The following is a 23,994-nucleotide window of genomic DNA, read 5'->3' as shown; positions in this document are numbered from 1 at the left end:
GCAGAGCCCATTTTTTCTGTGCCAGAACTTCCTTTTGGTGCTGGAAATGTGTGTAACAGTAGAAACTACACTGCCTTCATTATGAAAAACAGTTTTTGGCTTTTTTATAGGGCTGTGAAAAACGACTTATTGACAGTCTGTCCTTATAAACGAGATTCCACTAATGAATGCTTTTACTCATTTGCTTTCACAGTAATGACACACAAAATTACCTGACACTCATATAGAAGACTTTAATAAATGTATGTTGTCACCAGAAATGTATTTTTTTTTTTTTTTTTTTTTTTTTTTGTATCTGGAAATTCAGTATGTACTTTAATTTTTAAATATGAAGGGAGGTTGCAGAAGTAAACAGATGTAGCATCTCTCCACAAGGCTCTCATATGTGTCTAAGGGCCGGTGTTCAAGCTCATAGATTAGATGATTCATATCTGTCACTCTCTGCTGAACCTTGAAATCAAATCCAATTGTGTGGTTGGGTAGGTGTGCCCAGTCCTTGAGCACTGTCTTCTCTGTGTGATACTATCTGAGAATCCACCAAGAGCATTTGGTGGAGATTTTTTTTTTCTTTTATATATATATATATATATATATATATATATATATATATATATATATATATGTGTGTGTGTGTGTGTGTGTGTGTGTGTGTGTGTGAGATGGTCTCTGGCTAGAGTGTGCATTTGAATTTTTTTTTGTTAGCAGTTTACTAAATTGCCCATATGCTGCACTGATCTCAAAAATTGTGAAATGTAAATGAATGTACTGTAGATTCAATGCAGCTTTCTATAAATTAAATTTCAAACTGTTCTTGTTTGCCTGACTGGCTGTAACGTCTATAAAACTTTCCAACTTCAAGATTTGATTTAGATAAGACCTTAAATAACCTTCCTTTTCCAGGTAAACATTTTTATGACTTTAGTTCATTGTAATTCTGCTTCCTTAAGTTTTCTACCTCAATTCAAATTCAGGAATACACAACCCACTATGAATGCAGACTATATTCAGTCTGACAGTGTGCCCTAGGCTTGTGGAAAAAGTGGAAAAAGGACATTCCTCATAGCCTTTTCTCTTCACTGGAGGTTGATTAGCCACACTTAGACTAAATGACTTTTCTGTCACAAAAGTTTTCAGAAATGTTAGAAATAGCATCATGAATATCAAGCTGGAACCCATCAAACCCCTCATAGAATAATTTGTGCCTGACCTTTTTTATCTCTTTATCCAATTACATTTCTCATTCCAATAAAATGTCATGGATCAATTTGAATGTTCAACAAATCTCAACTGAATAAATAAAATATTAAAAATAATACACTACCATTCAAAAGCATTAAAAACAATGCAAGCAGTGTTTTAAGACAGTTATCAGATATTAGTTTAGTTATATTTACACCATTCTATACGGATATGTTCTACAAATATTTGAAGACAACTCTGGATATTTTTGAAGCTTTCGCGTACATAGAGTCCTCTGTGAGGGAAGCTATTCCCATATCTTTCTCTACTGCTTTACAGAACATGGCTGGAAGCCGATGCCAAAGCCAGACAGGGAATCATAAAAACTTTGATATGTAGAACCCTGACTGAATATGAATGCTATTCCTCTCTGTCATATTATTTAATGGTCTAACTGCAGATGAAACATGTATTGGCTGTGCGCCAGCACCACTGCTGCTTGTTTGCATCCCCCTGGGTGTGTTTTTTACAACATTGTTTATATCATCTCATCCATATTTTACAAGATGACATCAAGATTGTCCATCATCGTTCCAAACAGCACAGCAAAATCACAGAGGGGAATGTCTGACTTCATATAGTGAGGATAACTAAAAAACTCAATGCTGCAGCATTCGTATTTAATATCTGGCACTTATCACTCACTGGGCTGAACTACAGTACAATACATTATGGATATCTCCAGTCCAATGCTCTGTTACATCCTGATTTCTAGATTTTGGACTGCATACCTTATGTTTGCTATGGTCCGGAAGACTTGAGGCACATGGATAGCCAAGCACATTTTTTCCAGATGTTCCTGTCACTGCTGCAGGCATGCAGTGGGTTAAGTCAAAGGTTATGCCCTCCATGCAAATAGCTGGAGAAGATGACAAAAGCCTCATGAGAAAGTAGTTTAGAAGCCTTCAATATTGAACTTTTTCAATGAAATCTATTGGGTTGTTAAAGCTGACATTATCAAGCCATTACTAATAAATAATTTCTTTCCCAGCATGCTTTGCATTTTCAAGTTCTTCTCCACTACAGTTGAGGGAAACGTCACAAAAGGCTGCAAATATTCAATTTATTAAGGAAGAAGAAGAAGAATATATTTACGAAAATACATTTATTAAGTCTTGGGGAATATTATGTGCAACTTCTTCAAGGCTATACTAAAAATATAATAAACAGAAAAATGCTAAAAATCTTACAGATTATGCAAGGAGTATGTACATTTATGAGAAGAATACAGCTAATCTAATGGGCAAAACGTTAGTGATCAGGACACATTTTATATGTGCTGATTAACCTTTACCAGAACTGTACCAATAGAATAACTTAATAACTGGCAATAATAGGATTATTATTTAGGTCTGTAATATAATCATATTTCAAATAAATAAATAAATAATTTCATACTGTGGCTTGCTTTAGTTTGTTAATTTATGAATTGTTTATCTAATTGATTATTAATGCCTAATAAATGTCACCCTTAGATAAAGCTCTGGCATTGACAGTTCCACAATCAAACTGCAATATCCTTTCCGTTCCCCAGAATGTTCTTTATAATGGAAAAAGATTCTTTAAATTATTACACTTTTTGAATTTGATGACTCCACAGTTCCCATGGAATGAGAATTCAAACTGTCCAGTGGTTGGATGCAGCGTCTTCTGAGTATTATTAACCTACTGCTTCACCAATATTGTGTGGATATGTGTACACTGCATTGTTCTTTGATGAAGTAATGGATAGTGAATATTTAAAAGAGTAATCTAGATTCAATTATTAAAAACGTACAGTTACAGGAAACGCGGATAATTCAATCCACATGGTTTACCGCCAAAGTTGAAACAACAGAACAAGGACCAGACGACCCATTGCCGTTTAACCATGGTTACCATCAAAACTGCTGCAGTAGTTTGTCATATTTTGCCTTTGGTATTCAGTCACATACTGTATGACCCGTCTTACCCACGGCGTTGTCTGCATTAGCATGACCTCAGACAAGTTCTTCACTCGTGGAATCATAGTTGAAAAGGAGGAATCAAACAAAGCAGGACTTGTGGGAGGCAGCAACGGAAAGAAAAGCCCGCGGCGCGTTTCCATACTCCGCCGGAGCAGCTGATGATGTCATCAAGCGAATCTTGGAGATTCTCCCATTGATGAACGACAGTGAGGGGAAAGTTTATTAAAACAGCTCTGAGGGGAGGGGAGAAAGGAGTCGGAGAAGGAGAACTCCCAAGCAAAAACTTTGTCCACGCAAGAGACGACTCTTGGAAGCTCTTTCAGCAAACTGGATTACACTGAAAAGAGTTTTCATTGGATTAATGTGGCCATAATTCATTGGATTAACGATCACAGAAGGTAAAATTATGTATTTTTGGTTCTGACATATCGGGAGTCTTTACGGCGGCGAGGATCCTTGCAAACTCCTCGGAGATAGCCTATATAGATTAAGTTTCCATTAATTATTATTTAGGCAACTGAAACTGGACATATTTTGCCTATTTTAGGCTATAGTTTAGAAATAATTTATTAGTCAATATACTGTAGCATATGCATATAAGCATCAGTTAATGCTATTGGGAATACAGGAATGTTTTTTCCTATATTATAGCCGATTTAATTTATTTCCTTCATTCAAATGTGCTCTTCAAATAGTTTTTCGGTGCATATTTCATTACAGTTTTAATGTGTAACGTGCTGTCGGATTGCCCATGCAATTAGTGCAAATGTTTTTTTCTTTTATCACTTTTTACCACTTTGGTTTGTGGTTAAAACTTTTTGACTTGTTGCCCTGATCTTGGCCCCCCAGCGGTAGAGCGTTATAACTCGCGCGCTCCGTGTGTTCAGATCACTGCGTTTTAGAATTTACTGCATAGGCTATCTGTATTGTGTTTGTATTAACAAAAACAAACGATAAAAAGAGAAATGTTCATTTATTGTAACAATTGTATTTTGCTATTTAAACAAAGAGGAACTGGTTAAATGTAAAAAAGGGACAAAAAGGGGACCATTAAAACAGCATAAATGGGGGGGGGGGTTAATGTTTCTCTTAGTTATATTATATTTAATAACAATATTACGTAAATTTAATTTGCCTCTACCTTTATGCAAATCACTGCAGTATATTTTATAGTAGGCTAATAGGACAGAATACGCGCTGCTCTTTCCACGCGCGCATCTGGACAGCTGCGTGTCACAGTGACGTCGTTTGGAATATGATCACATCCCTGTTATGCTGTCAGCATGAAGAGGAGGGGATGCATCTGCACCCTGCAGCTGTGCAATCTTAAACTTCTCTCAGATATTTCTGTTTTATTGTTATTAATATTATTTACACATTTCATATTATGCTTGTCAGCAATGATGCAACTTTCAAAGTATAATCAGGACACTTCTTTAATGCAGCCCCCTGGAAATGCTTTTAAACACAGACCGTTCATTGATAATCTCTTTCCAAACCTTTTCAGCATACTGTCTGCCAAGGGTATACACTGGGATTAAAAAAAAAAAAAACAGCTCGTGGGAGTGAAAAAAAAATGCATGCTCTATCTGATGATAAAACCATCTGCTGCTAATGCAGGGGAAGACGAGATGAAGAGACGTTTGCTGCATAACTTTCACACACAGACTATTCCCGTTGCTGGATTTGCCACATTTCCCATAAATAATTAGGTCTACTTTGATAAACCAAGCTTCAAGCAAACAGTCTCTGCCTTAAATGAAAAGAAAGATGCTGTAGCAAAGAAAAAAAAAATCCTTTGGAGGAGAATGATTGCAAAACAGCTGTAATTGAAGGCTAAACAGTGCCACAGACATGATTACAAATGCCACAGACCCCATTATAAATCCCTCTGGATTGCTCTCTGCCTGTGTTTGATGTGTCTCTCTAGCTCTCAGGTTCTTGTAACCAAATGCTGTGTCCTGTCGAAAATTGGGTATATGCACCAGGTTCAGTCTAACTTACTGTTGAACTTTTACATTGTTTATGACGTCATATGATTAGGCCTTCACACCAGTGACATTACTAGCACCCTGCCTTCCCAAAATAGTGATTTTAAGAGATCTTTATAACCCAGCGATTAACTGACAGCACTAAATATGTGAAATAGGCATAAAAATGCGGCTTGTTTCTTGTTTGCACCGCTCTGAAGACAGAGAGGAAGTTTAGCGCTCCCTCTTTCCCTGAACTCTCAGACTCTGACATGAAAACAACACACTACGTTCCCTCTTCACAGCCTCCTTCCTGTCAGCGGTCTGCAAAACAAAATGACTGTAGACATTTGAACAATAGCTAATTAAAGCGCTTGTTTATTAGCCATTCTCTTAGATGGGCCCGAATTATTGTTTTTGCATGCGTAGATTGATTGTAACTATCAATCTTTCATTGAAACACTGTGAATTGTCAGCCCTGTGCGTTTGTAGCCCACATACTTGATTCACTAACTAGTGCTTTTGTCATTTCGACTATAGACATTCACTTCAGATTGCTGGGCACTGAGCCAAGGCAGAACGCAAGGGAGACTCTTTCCTTTATCTGCGTGGTCCAGCTGTTCTCGCTGCACAGCAAACAAAGTGAAAAGGGAACAAAACAAGCACAAGCTTTAATTTTCATTCCTTTTCCTGTGCGTGGAAGTGAATGGTAATGAGAAATTGCCCAGAGGCATTGAATACAGGTAATGGAGTATCACCGCCTCGCTTACCTGGAATGGATGTTGTCTTGTTTACAAGAACACTGTTGATTTTGCGGTGAGAAGCGAGCTGGAGCTTTGTAAATAACTGAATCGGAATGATACAAACAGACATGTGGAAGGACGGTGAGAGAAGTTAGAGCGTTTCTCATCTTCGGGTTGTAGTGTATATTCTGGGGTGGGATTATTGCACATGAAACCTTCACTTCACTTTTGGTCTCATCTGGTACAGAGCCTACAGGTTCCATGACCTCAGTTGGAGGATGCAGATTAGGTGTTGCCTGCACACACATCACCAATGAGCTGAAATTTACAAGAAAGCCATAAAAGGATGAGGAGTAGACCTGCCCCCTCAGGCTTTCTGACTAATGCATCACTCCGACAGGTTCATGTCCAGACATGCCAGTGAGGGTCATTTTGAGTGAGCAGCATGACTGTAAACAGGGGAGCAAGGTGGTGTTAGTTCTGTGAACACATGTAAATATATCTGAGCCATTTAGAATAATTCCTTTACAATACAAGCAATTAAAGGTGCTGAATCCCTCCATATGCACTGACATGATACACATAATACATCAGTACACATAAGAAACAGTTTTTGTTTTTTTTTTCTGCAAGGATGCAGTTATTTGATCAAAAAGTGACATGCAAAGACATGATAAAGTTATTTAGAATTTTTTATTCATCAAAGAATCCTGAAAAATACACTTAAACGTTAAGGAACACAACTGTTTTCAACACTGATAATAAAATACATGTTTCTTGAGCCTCAGATGAGCATATTAGAATGATTTCTGAAGGATCGTGTGACACTGTAGACTGAATTAATGATGCTGAAAATTAAGCTTTGCATCACAGGAATAAATTAGTCGTTTTAAATTGTAATAATGTTACATAATATTACTGTTTTACTGTATTTCCAATCAAATAAATGCATCCTTGGTGATTATACAAAACTAATTTCAAAAACATAAAAAAAAATCTAAACTCCAACCTCCAAGCTTTTACTTTAAGTCCATCCTTAAAAATATTTTGGTTTGCAGTACAGTAATTTTTTTTTTTAAAGGGTCGGTAGGTAGGTCTATTTTTTGATGGTGATTACATAGGTATGAATTTAAACAAATTAGCATATCGTGACGTCACTGACTGCGTGCCTCCGGCGCATCATTGCAAACCTCATTTTGATGCAGGCTATATAGACCACAAACAAATTGAAATCTTTGTCAAAAACATGTTTATTGCATGAATTTCAGATGAGAAGAAAAAAATTAGGTACTGTTATACTGTTTTACTTGCATCCACCGCTAGGTGTCAATGCAACCTACAAATGAGAGACCGTTTACTTTGCTTTCTTGGGTCGTCACTTTGAAAAAAATCCTGTTTGATTTGAGTAACAAGTGTTCATTAAATCGACTGTAAAATTTATTTTGCATGTCTAGATGCATTTTATACAGCAGATAACACCAAATATAGGTAAGTCCACGGACAACAGGCAGGACGAATGTAAAGATGCAATATATTGGTAAAGACCAATATTTCTGATGATTTATTGGCGTGAAGTTACGTGCACAATGGCAAACAGGAGTGCAACATTCTCGAAAAACAATAAGCAGAGTGGACTGCCATAATGCAAAACATTTACTGCTGGCTTCAACATGGCTGTGTTTACAATTAGAAATGTCAACAACAACAAAAAAATCGCATACGTAGGCGATTCTAGCCCAAATCTGAATACCGGCAGAATTCACACTTCTGTGGTAAAAAGAGAAACACTGTGCAGAAGTATTATTTGCTGTTATGCGTGTTTGTCCGAAGCTGCAGTTGATGGACATGCTCCGATAGAAGTCAGTTAAAATCAATTTCCTATTTTCGTTTTCGAAACTTGTGTTGGTTGGTCCAATCGATTCATGCAATAGATTTTCGAAGTTTTAGACTAGACGAGAGAAGGGATGGGAAAAGATCTGGCCACAGTTTTTCCAGAACTTCGAGCCAAGTTAAAGCAGTGTCAAGATGTTTTAATGAAATTTTTAGATGTATTATGGTGACCGAACCCATATGACTTTGAACAGTGACTGCGAACATTTTGTTTACTGCAGCCGCAGCCATCATTACCAAGTGCGAACCGTTGACTCTGACAGTTAATGAGACGAAGCGAACGCACAGGCCATAGTGCGACATCCGTGTAAACACAGATGACGTCACGTTTTTTTTTTTTTTTTTTTTTTTTAAGAAAGAACGTAGCCTTCGTTTGTATGTAGGCCTAGGCAATTTATATATTTACAATACTTATTATTTTATTGCTTTTGTATTAGTTGTTTGAAGAGTAAAAAAAATATATAAAAAAAATTGGTTGGTCTTAATGCAAATGTACAACCGGCAAGTCGGTTGGACTAAAAGCAAAAAAAAAAAAAAAAAGGTTGAGTCGTCCTAAATTGACAGGGTCGGTCGGTTTACAGCAAACAAGAATATTTACTTTTAATATCAGCTGTATGTTTTAACAATTCTCCCTTGATTTAATTATTACACCATTTATATTTTTACCAAAAAAAAAACAACTAGCTAGATATATATAAGTGTCAGGTAGTTTACAGTGTATATTTAGCATTCAATGTGGCGAACCATTGTGTTGCTGTGTATGTGAGAGATGGAACTGTTACTGAGAGGGACAGATGGACACAGTAATGATGATCATCAAACGTCATGGGTTACAAAGCTTTATTGGAAATTCTTTGGATCATTAGCACAATTTATACTCTAAAAAAATCACCCATCCAACCTAATAGGCACCATTATTAATCTTTCCTTTAACCACTGTATTGATTGTGACTGCTCCCTCATGCTCTCTTTACACTTTCCAGCATTCATTTAGAAACTCTTTTTATAGCAGATGTATAGTATTAAATTATAAAAAAAAGAAGAAAAAAAGCGAATAACAATATTTCATAACACACCTGTTTCCTGATTATTTACACTCGTCTCTGTCTGCTGTTTCCTTCTCACCTGTTCACTTATTCTTTTTTATCATGGTTAGGAGCTGAAGGAGGGAGTCATGAGGGTCGTCTGCTCCTCTCTGGTGCTTCTCACCATCTGCTTGGTTCACGGGGGTCATCTGGCATTAGCTGAAGGTAAGGGCCTGTTCTCCAAATCAAAGGATGACTTAGTCAAAGGCTAGTTCAAACAGCTAAGAATCTGTATGTTTAATTCATACTACTGCCAACATAACATTATGAATATTTAAATAATCACTGAAGGGGAAGTTCAGCCAAAAAATGAAAATCCTGTCATCATTTACTCATCCTCATGTCATTCCATAGAATGTAAAAGGAGACATTTTGAAGAAATGTTCTGGGCCTTATTCTTAGTCCCCATGGAGACAATTTCAAACTTCAGAAAGCATAATGCTTCAAAAGCACTATAAAAGTGTTTAATACAACTTGTGAACTATGTCTCAAGTCCTTACCAATCAAACCATAGTTTTGTTATATAGGGATCAAAGTGGTTATCCACTGAACTTGAGAACCACTGCGAATAAATGAATAAATCTGTTGAACTTGAGAACCAGTTTGATGTACGGATAATTCATTCAGATTTTCAGGTTTGTCAGCCAAAGATCAGAAATCGTGTTACTGCTTCTCTTAAAGAACTTACCCATAACAAGCAGGTATTAATCATTTTTTGTTGGCTCTATAAGATTTGGAATTCAAGTTGTAGGGCCACTTTTATGATACTTTGTTGTTTTTCTACATATTGAAGATTGAATGTCATCATCATAATTGCAACTAGCACGATTCTTTAAAATGTCTTTTTATGTTTCGTGAAAGAAATGAAGTCATGTGTTTTGAACGACATGAATATATATATATATATATATATATATATATATATATATATATATATATATATATATATATATATATATATATATATATTGTGTGTGTGTGTGTGTTCAATCTGAATTCAATCCCAACTACATATCATTGGTTAGCTAAATGCACTAGGCTTCGGCTTAGTGAAGCCTTCTGTGAATACATCTGCTGTGTGCTGAATGTCTGTGCTTATAGAGGAGACTAGTCAGAGGAGAATAAACAAATTTAAGTTAACCCAAAGTAATTGTTGCTTCTTTTCTTACATTACATTTTCTTACAAAGTGCATTTTGTACTTTTAAAAGGTCTGTATATACGTAAAATAAAAAGAAGGGATTGAATATCCTAAAAGAACATGGAACAGTGGAAAATGGCTCAGTGTTTAAAGAGTGATGCCATGACTTTTTCTCTAGACTGCCAGGGCTGTGTCCCAACAATATGCTTATGGAAATTTGGGACCTTTCCATCTTTCCACCTTACGTTCTCATACAGCAGAACTGAGTAAAGTGGGGGTCCCACAGTATTGCAGTGAGACTAGACTTTTTTCTTTCTTTCTTTTTTTGAATGACATTTAGTTTTCTCATTGTAATTAAGCTCATTTTAAAAAAAGTTTCAGGAGTTTTGAAGACCATCGTACTGTAACTAATGGCTTACTGGCTATTGGCTTCATACAAAACTGACTCGTTCTCTAATTATTTTGGGAAACGTGAAGTTCTGCTTGTTTAGAGGCAGAATCTCCAGTTGAAACTTTGTAAGGGCTTGTCCTCTATCATTCATCACTTTAAACTCTTAGAACATGTTGTTTTTGCGCCTTTGCTTGTTAGACTCTTTTCAAGCTGGGCGTCCAAAAAAATCCTGTTTTATCTTATTATTATAATAATAATGCAAGTCTGACTGAATGTAGCCACTCTTCTACTGATATGTGTAAATATGAGCCTTGTTCCCATTAGTGCTTCTCATGACAAAAACCTTGCATAGTTTAAGAGTATGATTATACTGCTATCCTACAGTATGTTTATGCCTAAACCTATTTTTCAGATATTCCACAGTTAGTTAAGAATGAGATTTAATTGATGACACATGGTAAATTTTTAAAGTCAACATTAGATCAAAATTAATGCACTTTACTTAATTTGTGCATGTTTGGAAATACTATATTCGTAAATATCATATTCAGACATTTTTATGTGACTTTCATATGACTTCTCTCTTGTGCATTTCTGGTCTGATTGCATCATTTGACATTTCATCACCATGTTGTGCTCAGAAGTGATGCATGATTGAACAAGCTGACAAACAAACCCACCAAAAAACCTTTCCACACGTTCCACCAGCTCCAATTATCCTGGGTTTGTTTCACAGGGTGGATGGTAGGTCTCTAGGATGACTTTACCCAATTGACTTTCTCCTTAATGAGTTTCTCCAGGCCAACTCTGACACCTAAAAACATGCAATAAATAATATTCAATCAGGGACATATAGAGCAGAGGATGCGGTAGTGATTCTGAACAAGAGTAGGATGCAGTATATCATTTTTATGAGCTTTCAGGATAATGTGAATGTTAATGAGGAGACGTTTTGACTGAATCCAGGCAAGGTGAAGAACTTTTTTCTTCTGCCATTTTTAAAATGAAGGTTTCGTTCTTCTGGCAAGCAAAGGACTTTTTATTTCTAAGAACCTCTGGTGAAGCAACCCGTACAGGTACGTATCCCTAAATTAAAAGAATTAGCCGAAAACCTCAGAAATCTTCTCTCCACTTCAAACTGTAGCCCTGTCTGCGTTGCATGATGACGTGTCTGTTCTCCATGCGTTTGAAATGCACCTCTCCTCCCCTTGCATTCAACTTTCCATCATTGCCTCGGGAGCGAGAGCCGCCTCCAGCTTTCCCATCTCCTCCCTGACATCTCCGCATCTTAATCCCGCCTTTTTGCCGTGTGAAAGCAGAGGGGCTTTGTAGAACCGAGAAGAAAAGGGATTTAGCCGAGTCTCTCTGATTTCAAAAAAGTGAAAATGCGAGAACAATTCAAAATGAATTCTTTATCTGTCAGAGAAGTTTTTGTTGGAGACATTTCCTCCCTATCTGTATCTGCTGAGTTAGCTGAGGAGAGATCCAGGTGTTGTAGATTTAAAAAGACTCTTTGTAACTTGACAGGGGAAGAATACGAGTTAGAAACCCCATCACCAGCTCCCCTCCGCCAGTAGAAGCTCAACAAGACAGCTCTGAGCTGCTTCTCTCTGTTGTTTCTTGAGTTTCTCCTACTCATCTGATCTCTGAAACATCGACGTGACAGTTTCGATACAGAGCAGTAACTTGCTAATGCATGTTGACTGATGTACGTGTCTTTGAGCCAATCAAACCATGCTGATTAAAAACTTTTCTTCTCTCAGGCGCCTTTGACATGCTTCTTCACAAAGACAAAGTCTTCTTTTTCAAATGCGTTGTCCTACACTGAACTTTTCAGGGTTTGTGGATCATAAATAAAAGACATGGAAAGATATAGACAGAATCAAAATTATATTTTGAGTGGATTTTAAATGCAACGTGTTCTTCAAAAAGTTGTTTACGTCAAGTTGTACAATAGTTATTGGCAAAAGTTATGACAGTTGTCAGTAAAAATGGATGGTGATCATTTGTTGTCAAGATAAGATTTCCTTTGTTATTCAGTTTGAGTATATTTGTTTATGCATACACACCGATCACCAAGTGAGCCAAAGAAGATATGTGACATCCTTGCTAAAAGTTCAAACTGTTGGAATTCAACAGGATATCATACCATAGGATGTACTGTACTTTGGCTGAACCTTTTTAAAGTTAGGTGTTTTTCAAACGTTGTCCATCAGTCGAAAGTGTGTCAGACCACCTGTCTTTGCCAGCAGGCAGTGAGATTGGGAGAGTGATTCTTCCAGACAAGAGCATGTTATTTTTAGCCCCATTTATATCTTAGATGGTGTCTGTCTCCCTTCAGACCATCTTTGATCACCTCAACTTGCTCACCTCATGTTCAGGACCAAGTTTTGACAGGACTCCTCATGATCGGGTGTACAAGTTGTTTTATGCAAAACCTTTCACTGGTGGCAGGACAAAATCTGCTGCAACTTGACTGCTTCTCTGTTTCTACAGGTGTCAGCTGTCCGTCCATACAGGTAGAAGAATGGAAGTTTCCTCAAACGGTCAGAAACAACCTTACAGGTAAATACTGCTGCTAAAAGACCTCCCTCCCTTAAAAACATGAAAACGATCATCATCTGTCATCATTTACTCATCTCAGGTTATTCAATACCACATGATGTTCTTGATCTTCTGAGGAAAGAAAGATATTTAGTCGAATGTCCAACCTGCTCTTTTCCATAAACTGAAAAGAATAGTGATGGAAGGTTTTCAAGTTCTAAAAAAGACAATAAAACTAGTCCATATTACATGTACGCTACATGCCAAGTGTTTTAATATGATAGCTTTGTGTGAGCAACAGACCAACATTTAAGTTATTGTTCACTGGTTTGAGCTACTGTAAATGAGTAGACAAAAACTGTAAAGTAATATTACAACTTCTAAAATGAAGTTTTTTTATTATTATTATTCTAAGGTGGCAAAAAATATGAGATGGTAGGAAAATGCTTTTTCATTCTCTGAGGTTTTTTTCTCTCCACCTCATATTACTTCCATCACAAAGGTTTTACGAGCATACGCAAAGTTTCTGGAGGAAGCACACATTTTTTTACTTTTTTTAATTTGCATCATCATGTCCCCTTAGGGGCTCCAAAATGTGTGATGTCAAAGCTGAATTTTGAGCCGCCATTTACTCCAGTCTTTAGTGTCACACAGTCCTTAAGAAATCATTCTAATATTCTAATTCGGTGCCAAAGAAACATTTCTCATCATAATCAAAGCTGGCTTCTATTTTCTTGAGCTTTGTACGCAAAGCACTTCATATTGGCCTATTATTTTGCATAGTATAGCCAAAAGAAATGGGAAAAAGTTCACTCTACATAATTATGTGAATGTACTGCCATTTGAAATCATTCAAGCCTTTTAATACACTTAATTAAAGCTCAACTGCCCATTAAGGCAGTTTAAGGAACAGCCTCTGTACATGAGCTGAAAGATATAAATGTTCCCAGTGTTAAGGTCCCTCCTTTGGCTTTACATGAATTGAAAATTGCCACAGCAGAGTTGATACACAGCATAGGACATGTCAACAAGCAGCTCACTGATTTATTAGCCTGAGGGGTGGTTAAATGGATTGATTGCATGATCTGCAGGTTTCAATCTGGCACGCAGTTTCTCCCTGTTGAAGAACAGCGAGGTCAAGAAGATCCGAAACCCGAGAGGGCCTGTCATCCTTCGCCTTGGAAAAGTACAACTCATCCAACCTACAGAGTAATTTATTTTATTTTTTTTACCTTTCCCCTTTTGTTTGTCTTGGTATCTATTAGAGAGGGATTCTTTTCCATAATTCTCTGTGACCCTTCATGGTCAATTATAGAAAAAAAACTACATTTTAGCTTTCTCTCAGATGATGGAGCCTGTTCATCCTGTATCTAAAAGCAATAAAACATACAGTACAATAAGACAGAATTGCAGAACTTCTAGAAGTATTCTGGCAGGTCACTACAAGTCTCAAATTCCTGTCCGTTGACTGTTATTTGGGCTTACATTTAAAGAATGCTAGCATCATGAAGGAACGCAATAATGTCACTAGAGATAATTTGACTTCCTCCTTAAGTCACGTCTGTCTCGCTGCAAATAAACATTTCAGCGGATTACACTCTGCTTTGTGCTTTTACACAGAAACGCTGTTAAATGTTTTATTAACAATAACTTTAAGTGCTTTTGGTGAGAGCTCAAGCCAGAGTAACAATCCATTTTATGACAATGCTTTTACTGAGCCGTGCATAGACGAAACATGACAATGAAATAAGCTAACGGTTCTATTTCATCTGTTACTGTATGTTGGGATGAAAGTCATTTTGCATTGCTTTGCACAGCATTGCACAGCTTCCTTATTAGAATTTCCTGTTATGCTTTTTTCATGTAGACTTAACAGAAATTATGGCATTTGAGTCAAATAGGTCAGAGCAGTAATATTGAAGCTCTCTGGACTGTATAACCATTTTATACTCTTTTGTTGTTTTTTTTTTTTTGTTTTTTTTACCTGCCCTGTCCTCAATCTGCAGCGTATACTCTATGTCATGAATTCACACACACACAAATGGAAGTCTTCAAAAGCCCTATTCGCACAGGACTACTTTTTTTCTGAGAAGGTTACGGGATTTCTTATTGTACAGGCTTATTGTACAACTTGTGGATCTCATAATAGCTTTTCAGATCTGAAATATGTGCATAACTGCCGCTAATTCGAAAATAGGGAGAATGAAAATTAACTAAAAATGAACAATTGCTTTACTCAGAATTGAACATGATTTTTGAAAATTGTTAAAAACTGAATTATCTGTTCAATTGCAATTCAAACATCACCTAGAAAACAAATTAATTCCAAAAGGGCTAAAGACTGAGAGTTTGAAACCTGTAGAACTTATGAGTGGCATAAACTCCGTTATTATGCTATAATGGACATAATGGACGAGATAATGTGTTGTCTTTATCTCCCTCCCTCCTGGATAGTTACCCATTTGTTTTCAGATGTTTGGACATGTGATCTATTGTCACTAATAGTGCTTGAGCAGCTGTTTATCTCCCCGTCTTGAAATGATGGCTGTTCTCTGGCTGACATTCCCTTTAGAGAGAGCTGCTTGGCAGTTGTAAATAAACACGAGGATCTGACACAGCTTATCTTGGTGCTAATGGTGCATTGCAAGTAATGTTACTTAAAGGTTAGGGATCTGGATCCAGATGTTAGGTTGGAGGTCTCTTGAGAACACTTATTTTCAGGGATCAGGATCAGAACAATGGTACAAAATGTGGTCTTACTTGTTAATACACAAATGTCAGATTTAAAAAATTTTTTTTATTAAAATGCTTTCTTATTCTATCATTTACCTCCTTTAGCTGCAATAATAGTTGTGTTTTACTTGGAAGTTGTACAGTTTGACCTTCTGAAACTTTTCAATGAAAGGCAAAGATACACATACACCCAGACATACTCAAATCCCCCCATCATCAGGGAGTTCCTCTCTAAGAATGGGTTTTCCAGAGCCCCAGGTGCTTTCCCCATTTGAAACCTGAGCTCTTTTTTCTCCTGCTCTAAATCTCATCTCAGCCAGAGAGCGAGAGCCTGGCCGGCTTACTGCTGAAAGGGAGAAAAAACAGGATTCTTCCTCCATAAATGGTCTCCGACATTCTCTTTCTATGAGATAAAGTTTAATGTAAAGTCTTGTCAGCTGGTCTCTGATACTTGATAGCAGCAGATGGGGTTTAAATTATTAGGCCACCTCTGTGTTAGTCATTCTCTTAGTTTAGACTTGGCTTGTAATAGAACTGTCTAACTCTTGCTTTCCTTTATCTTGAATTTCACCTTACCTTGGAGCGAGACGGAGGGTGCAGGTTTGAGTGTGTTTACTCAGGTTATTGTATTTGTGTCCAAAAAGAAGTGTAAAAAAATTTGGGGGCTGATAAGAATAACTGATAATCAGCAGTTTGCTGTGGCTGATACTGATAATGATGCTTTGTGATTTTTCTAAGTAATTAGCTAATTAATTAAAACTGCTCACTTGACACCAAATAAATGCTATTTAAAAGCTTTGAACTTTACAATTAACATAGGTGAGGGCATTTTCGAACCATGACCCAAAAAAAACGATGTACCTACCCGTGACTTCTGTGTACCATTACACCCCTAGTGTATATATATATATATATATAGAGAGAGAGAGAGAGAGAGAGAGAGAGAAGATGAAAGGTCTCAAGCATATCAGGGCCGTTAAATAGTCAACGCATCGGTACGCATCCGCAAGGCTACGCATCGCTTCGGCCACCATTATGCGTCGGTGCATAGCCAAATGTATCATCCTAGTTTTTGATACACGACACGTCGATGCACGCAGTACTATGCATTGTCAGTGGGGGCGACATTGCAATATTGTACATTAATTCAAGTATCCCTTACGGAAATTAACCATAGTTTTACTACAAATAAAACCAAAAAAACCATGGTTACTATAGTTAAACCATGGTAACCACGAATTAACCATGGTTTTATTATATTAAACATAGTTTAACTATGGTATTTGTAGTAAATCTGTGGTTCTACAAATGGTAGTCAACATGCCAAAAAAACATGGATTACTACAGTTTTACTATAATAAAACCATTGTTATTTTTTCGTAAGGGATATTATGCATAGTTCGAATTACAGGGTGTACTTTAAATGGATAGTTCACACAAAAATGAAAATTATGTCATTAATGACTCACCCTCATGTCGTTCCAAACCCGTAAGACCTCCGTTCATCTTCGGAACACAGTTTAAGATATTTTAGATTTAGTCCGAGAGCTTTCTGTCCCTCGATTGAAAGTGTGTGAACGGTATACTGTTAATGTCCAGAAAAGTAAGAAAAACATCATCAAAGTAGTCCATGTGACATCAGAGGGTCAGTTAGAATTTTTTGAAGCATCGAAAATACATTTTGGTCCAAAAATAGCAAAAACTACGACTTTATTCAGCATTGTCTTCTCTTCCATTTCTGTTGTGAGCAAAGCACTGCAGTTTAATGATATCCGGTTCACGAACGAATCATTCGATGTAACCGGATCTTCTTGAACCAGTTCACCAAATCGAACTGAATCATTTTAAATGATTCACATCTCCAATAAGCATTAATCCACAAGTGACTTAAGCTGTGAACTTTATTAACCTGGCTGACACTGCCTCTGAGTTCAAACAAACCAATATCCCGGAATAATTCATGTACTCAAACAGTACACTGACTGAACTGCTGTGAAGAGAGAACTGAAGATGAACACCGAGCCGAGAGAGATAACGAACGAAAGATTGACTCTGTATACATTCATCGCAATTACACTCCAATAAAATAGCATTGGAAAATGCCTGGCGAGAGGTTCCAACCGTGATGGGAAAACCCTTAGATAAGTTGAAAACGGACTGGAAAAGTGCCCATGACAAATTCACTAAGGCCCACAAAAAAGTGGAAGGTGTCGTGCAGAAGTGGTGCGGGGCAGCTAAGTTTCAACATCCTAAAGTACTGGGCATGTCTCTCCTCGTCCAGGCTTCACATGGGAAGCCCCAGAGACACAAACTCCCCATCCTGATCTCTTCTTCGATTTAAAGGGAAAACACACCACCACCTATCTCTGCTCTGCCTTTGTTGCCGCCGATGTAAAATCAGCAATAGAATGCACTCCTTTTCAGTTGCCATTTTGATCTGAATATCACGTGATCCAACTCTACTACCCCCTGTTGCATGAGTGGTGTGTTGCATACATGCATTGCCCGTGACGCTTGTGTCCACTGTTTAGACTATGAAAGGTAGCGCGTCACTCGCGTTGCTTGCTTGTGTTGCTCACGTTGACTATATAATGGCCCTTAGTTTTATTTAAATACAATACCACTCAAATAAGTTTGGGGTTGGTAAGTAGTCTTTTATGCTCACCAAGGCTGAATTTCTGCATTGAATTTTCAGTAGCTCTTACATTAATCATCAGTGTGTCACATTATCATTCAGAAATAATTATATGCTCAAATAAACATTTTGTCATTTGTGAACCCTTACGAAAAGTAGTATACTTCAAGTTTATTTTATTAAATATACTTAAGTAAAGTTCAAGTATATTTCTAAGTATACTTTATATAGCAAGTAAACAAATATCAGTTTTCTTTAAGTGAACTTTACATCATACTTGAAGTATACTACAATGTCCCTATTTATGTTTTAATGTGTAAATATTTTGTTGTATGAATATCTGAACATAAAAAAACATCCAAAGAAAGATCAGGGTATCTGCTTGTAAAAAAAAAAAAAAAAAAAAAAAACATTTTATTCTAACATCATGCATTATTTTTTAAACACTTTACAAAGACTATGAATTGGATTCATAGTGATAATCAAAATGTAGATGGAGTCAATCAACACCCCAAAGCTTGACTGTAATTATTACCTCTTCATCTTTCATTTTATTCCATAACATTACAGCTTTGATGCTGTTTCATGGCAGATGATCGTGTTACAGTACATGTGTTAGTATCTCGTGTTTTTTTTTTTTTTTTTTTTTTTTTTCTGTACAGAAGATGTGTACTAGCGCCCTCTAACGTATAACAATGAAAACAGGATTCTAGGAATATAGCTCAGATATACTTAGAATTTACAATATTAATAAATAATAAGTTTTCATAAATGTCATGTTAAGTACAGTATATTTATGAGGAGTGAATAAATGTCTTTTTGGTAAGGGAAAACAAGGGAACTCATGGAATTCATGATGCATAACATTAAAAAAATATGTGAATGGTTGTGTATCTTACTCACAAATACACAAGTTGGCTATTTGTCCATTAAAAACTGCTTGATGGAGAGTGGTGCAGTATTAGCTCCTATACAATGTTGCTAATATAAACACAAAGATGTCTGTATAAAAATATTACTTATTAGATTCTGATTGGTCCGTTGAATTCAAAGTGACATTGTTTTAAACACACTACATGTCAAAGGTGTGAAAGCTATTTGTAACAGTACTGAAATATGAACAGAATATAAAAATTGTTTACTTTCAGCAGATGAATCCAATTAAAACATGCCCAAACACTTAAAAACAAAGTTTATTCTTGAGATAATCATCACAGAGCAACATGACACGCTAAACTTGGCTAAAAACACTACAGTTTTATAGTACACACTATACAGATGAGGCTGTTTAGGTCGCACATAGTATGAAACAAAATAAATACATTTCTGCAATCGAAATTCTATAATTCCATAAATGGCATTGATAATAATGACTGAACTTTCCTAGTTACTTTCCAACAAAAAATAATGTACTCTTTTCTCAATATATAGATCTGCTATATGGGACTCTAATATTGAATAATAATTCAATTTATTAATTATAATTAAAAAAAATAAGAATAATCTTTGATTTATGATGGCCCTTTCAGTGAAGTAGTTTTGATTATCAATATCAACAAGAAATCTTGGAAACGAATATATACCTCAGTTTCATCCTGTACAATCTCCCTCTCTCTCTCTCTCTCTCTCTCTCTCTCTCTCTCTCTCTCTCTCTCTCTCCCTCTCTCACACACACACTCTCTCGTGCTAGTGTTTAGTCCTGATTTCATTTTTTCCTCGAGGAGGGTAGCTTCACTAGCCTCCTCTATTACTTTGGATTCACGGTCTCTGTTATAAATCATTGTCATCTCATTTTAGATACAAACACGTTACCCGATCATTGTTGTGTGTGTTATGTATGCATGTTTATGTGTTTATGATCAGCTTCTCGTTGCTCCATGACTTGTGTGTGAATAAACTCCAGTACAGAGTCTGTGTGTGTGTAGATCTGGGATGGTAAACACATTCCTGGAGTTTGCCTGCCCTTGACCCACCAAGAGGCAGGCAAACTGTTTATCTACAGAGAGATAGAAGTTGAGAATGAAGATGAGGTTTGCTGAGCTGCATTTCTTTTCAAAATTAGTGTCAGGGGTTATCCATATATCTGTATCCACAGCACCATTAATACATAGATACTCCCTCTTCTGATAGCATTCAGACTGTTGCTTTACTCTTACAACCAGCTGCTCCACATTCATCTGTTTGTACGTGTACTGCAGTCTTACCGCACACTTGTCTTCTCAGTCAAGTGTTTCCTCATGGACTTCCAGAGGAGTTCACCCTGGTCTTCACCCTGCTTCTGAAGAAGAAATCTTTGAATGATAACATCTACCTGTTCCAGATATCAGATGAACACGGCTATCCTCAGGTGTGTGTCCACTGTCCGCTCAAGTCCATAGATCTGTATCTTTGGGAACTACTAATTAAAGAGCTGCATTATAAATCATAAAATCCTAACTGCTGATTATTTTTAAAATATTGGAAAAAAATTGACAGACTGAGTAGTGCTTATAGCAGCACACTTACCCATAACATGAATATAAGCTGATAAAATTGCAATAATTACTGAAATTCTTGAAAAAATGGTGAAGATTTTTAGTTACTCTTTAAGGAAATTACAGTTTTACACCAGTTGGTGCAGACAAGTTACTGTTTATACAGTAAGTGAGTCATTGAATTCATTCATTTAATCAATGCAATAAAGCATGATTAATTCAGGACTGAAACAAGTGTGAATGAGTCATTGAATCATTAACTCAATCAATTTGTTCAAAACACTGATTCATTCAGGTATCAAAACATGTGAGTGGGTCATTGAATCACATTTATATTGATTCCTTTAAATTCAATGGTAACAATAAACAGTAAGGTCAATTTTTTACTGTATTCACTAAAATGAACTAATGAGCAATTCATTTGTTACTGCATTTATTCATCTTTTTTTTATGTTGGTTCACAAACATTTGTTCATTGTTAGTTCATGTCGCCTCGGATATATTAAATAATGCTAATAGATACAACTTTAGAACTTAATAATGTATTAGCAAATGTTGAACTTTATCATTAACAACGTTTTTGAACATTTTTTCATAGTTCATGTTATCTAGCCATGCTGCTTTATATGTTTTATATATGAGTTTTTTTTTTCATTTCTGACTTAAATATACTATAGGTTTATGCGAAAGAGCTCTTGAATACTTAGTAAAACATATTTAATTTTAAAGCAAGTTTTTGATTATGCTACACCAATACTAACACTTTGCGAGAATTATCTGAGAAATGTGACATTGGCAAATAAAACTAGTCAAAGAAATAGTAAAAAAAATATATATATATATTTATATATATGTACATATATGTATATACTGTATATATATATAGAGAGAGAGAGAGAGAGAGAGAGAGAGAGAGAGAGAGAGAGAATTTCAAAAGATTTGCCTTATGACAAGCATCTTAATCTTAAAAGATTATATGTACTTTTGCCATGATATACAGCTAAAAAATGTATTGTTATGAAATAATAACAACATGACACTTTGCAGTATATAAGTCCAGTGATCTCCACTTCCATAAAAACAAAATGGTCGATGTTACATACACATACTCATCGATGTTCTAAAAATGCTAGACACTGCCTAATTCACTTTAAGATTCTACATCGTCTTCACTATTCTAAGGAAAGATTACACAAAATATACCTTGAGATATCCCCTCTATCTGCCTTATTGCAGAAGACACGTTGCTTAACAGCTGTCCTGTGTCCCAAGGTTAAGATCTTTTGGTTTAATATCTTCAGTTTAATTTCTAGGATACTCAGAATACAATTGGAGCCTAATCCACTCATTATTATTTTAGGAATTTCAGACGATATAAAAGGTTAAACAACTACCAACGATGCTTCCTGTCCTATAGTCTCATCACCACAAAGAAACTACTTCTCATGCATTGAAAAATAAAGAAACACCCTCCACAAAGATATGGCTTAGTGATCTTACTAACACTCTCCACTTAGAGAGAATAAAATATATTCTTATGGATAAACTCCCACACTTTGAAAAAGTGTGGTCACCTCTGATCTCACATCAGGCAGTGGAAATTAATGTTTCCCTCTAACTATAATATAGTAGTATTTAGATGGAAGGACATGGCTGGGTAGGGTGGGGAAGAGGGATTATTTAGGTGTGTTTTTTTCAGTACTCTGTATGTCTATCTGTTGATTCTGTTCTTCTTTTATCATTGTTGTATGTTCTAAAAACAAAAAGAGGACAGTAGGTCCTAACTGCACATATTTTTATGTGGATATACATTATACTCTTGTGTATGATGTAGATAATATAACGATGTGAATATGTGCTCTAATAAAAATATTTGAAACATGAAATAATAACAACATATATATATATATATATATATATATATATATATATATATATATATATATATATATATATACTAATGACAAAATGTTAATTTTGGACCCTGTACTGCAGCCTCAACATAATCACATTTTCTAAATAAAACTCTCTTTTTCCATGTTCATCACACTCCTTTAGTTGTCACTGGACTGGAATGGTCCAGATGGTAACCTGGCCCTGCGGGCGAGAGGAGCTGACCCTGAAGGGTCCATGGTGGGGTGTGTGTTCGAAGGAGACGGTGTGGAATCCCTGAAGGACATGCGCTGGCATAAAGTGGCTCTGAGTCTGCAGAGAGGTGCTGCCTCCCTGCACGTGGACTGCAGCTCCATTGAGAACAAGCCCCTGGAGCTCCGTGGCCAGTTACCCATTAATGGACACACACTGCTGGGTATGAGGGCAACTGATGCTGGCCCTGTGGAGGTGAGGACCTCTGCTGATCCTACAAATATTGAGGCCGTATTGTGAACCTTTTACAGAGGAAGAGACTTGTCGTATAAGGATGTCAATTAGATGAAGACTGCAGAAGCTTCCGTCTCCTCTCATAATTGAGCACTACACTGCTAATAGAGAAGTCGGAAGTAGATGTTTCCTATAAGCAGGCTTCCCGCAGGTTTTGCCCCTGGCATCCAGTCTGCCTGGGAATTGTGGCAGGGGTGTGTCTGTGGATGTATGAGAGACAGGAAGACTACAGGCACTTCTCTTCAGGGCTAATGCTACTGAGCTCTCAGCTCGAAAAAAAAAAAAAAAGATGAAAAGAACAGCCCATGCTTGCCTAATAGAGCTTCATCCATTACTAATTATTTAGTTAGTTATCCAACCACTTAGCAAAATGATCATGTAAGTGGTCATATGTAAAGCAGTGGGGGGTCCAGCACTTAAAAAGCAGATTTTCTTTGTTCTTGCTCTGCTTTTAATATGCTTTCTCTCTTCATCTTTCTTCAGATTGACATCCAGCAAGTGATGGTGTATTGTGACCCCTCTCTGGCTATGCAGGAGGCCTGCTGTGAGATACCTGGAGCTCGGGTAATAAAGTCTGAACTGGTAAAAACACTGTAAAATGCTTTTATTCATGGCATTATGCGAAGTTTCAAACACGTTTCGTCTAGTGAATTCATTTATGAGTATTCATCCACTACGGGCTGTCAAATAGTTTTTTATGGCATTGCTGTACATACTGTAGAGAGCAGGGTTTAAGATCTACATAACAAAAAAGACACTTATTTGGATAGTGTTTGCTGGAAATGAACAAATATTTTAAGAAAAAGTAGAAAATGTTGTATTTTAA

At 36.5% G+C, this 23,994-nt stretch overlaps 1 protein-coding gene across 6 annotated transcripts in view; it reads left to right on the top strand.

Moving 5' to 3' along the window:
• The first annotated feature begins 3,250 nt into the window (after window positions 1-3,250).
• LOC127979353 (collagen alpha-1(XVI) chain) overlaps window positions 3,251-23,994 on the top strand; it is a 64,539-nt gene continuing 43,795 nt past the window's right edge. For 2 of the 6 annotated variants that reach the window (XM_052584733.1, XM_052584729.1), the window contains exons 1-7: window positions 3,251-3,583; window positions 8,945-9,038; window positions 12,900-12,968; window positions 14,039-14,156; window positions 20,539-20,662; window positions 22,848-23,129; window positions 23,652-23,732. In XM_052584733.1, the coding sequence (XP_052440693.1) occupies window positions 8,963-9,038; window positions 12,900-12,968; window positions 14,039-14,156; window positions 20,539-20,662; window positions 22,848-23,129; window positions 23,652-23,732 (750 nt within the window). In that variant the 5' untranslated portion in view covers window positions 3,251-3,583; window positions 8,945-8,962. Of the gene's footprint in view, window positions 3,584-8,944; window positions 9,039-12,899; window positions 12,969-14,038; window positions 14,157-20,538; window positions 20,663-22,847; window positions 23,130-23,651; window positions 23,751-23,994 lie in introns of all 6 variants that reach the window. The other 4 variants (XM_052584732.1, XM_052584727.1, XM_052584728.1 and 1 more) reach the window with 3 other exon arrangements.

Source organism: Carassius gibelio, chromosome B19 (genome assembly GCF_023724105.1).
Source record: "Carassius gibelio isolate Cgi1373 ecotype wild population from Czech Republic chromosome B19, carGib1.2-hapl.c, whole genome shotgun sequence".
Taxonomy (NCBI): domain Eukaryota; kingdom Metazoa; phylum Chordata; class Actinopteri; order Cypriniformes; family Cyprinidae; genus Carassius; species Carassius gibelio.
Note: the sequence above shows the minus strand (reverse complement) of the source record. Positions and strands in the feature narration are given on the sequence as shown.